The sequence below is a fragment of the Eimeria mitis genome, genomic scaffold (assembly GCF_000499745.2).
Source record: "Eimeria mitis Houghton genomic scaffold, Emh_scaff2226, whole genome shotgun sequence".
In the NCBI taxonomy this organism is placed as follows: Eukaryota; Apicomplexa; class Conoidasida; order Eucoccidiorida; family Eimeriidae; genus Eimeria; species Eimeria mitis.
The window spans coordinates 676-1,147 of record NW_013570554.1 but is presented as its reverse complement, the minus strand read 5'-3'; the positions used below and the strand labels follow the sequence as shown (position 1 = coordinate 1,147).

Below are 472 nucleotides of genomic sequence, written 5' to 3'. Positions count from 1 at the left end.
TTTAGGGTTTAGGGTTTACCTTGTCATCGAGCCGCAGAGGCTTAAGCCCCAGCTTGGCTCTGAGGGCGTTAGTCTCCTCTATAGAGAGACTGAGTTCGTTGGTTTGTGACGGCATTGCTGTATAAACCCTAAACCCTAAACCCTAAACCCTAAACCCTAAACCCTCGGGAGTGACAGCCTCAGAGGGCTTCACTGCGGCGTAGGTAAGGAGCAAGATTCAGGAAATTAAACTTATAGTTCTTCTCTCCATCATAAAAAAAAAAAAAAACAATCTAGGGTTTAGGGTTTAGGGTTTAGGGTTTAGGGTTTAGGGTTTAGGGTTTAGGGCTGGGGGCCTCGCGCATGCAGTGCCAGCCTGATACTATAGAAGAATAGTCGAGGGTTTACATCAGTGGTTTTGTTTAATTAGGGTTTAGGGTTTAGGGTTTTAATATTATAAATTGGGGGAGCTGTGAGGTATAGACAAAACTCC

The 472-nt window shown here is 44.7% G+C and overlaps 1 protein-coding gene across 1 annotated transcript in view; it reads right to left on the bottom strand.

Annotated features, from left to right (window-relative positions):
- EMH_0050590 (uncharacterized protein) overlaps window positions 1–27 on the bottom strand; it is a gene marked incomplete at both ends in the record, with an annotated part of 8,151 nt that extends 8,124 nt beyond the window's left edge. The window contains one exon of the mRNA XM_038022021.1: window positions 20–27. Within this exon, the coding sequence (XP_037877875.1) occupies window positions 20–27 (8 nt within the window). The remainder of the gene's footprint in view (window positions 1–19) is intronic.
- Window positions 28–472: the final 445 nt, after the last annotated feature.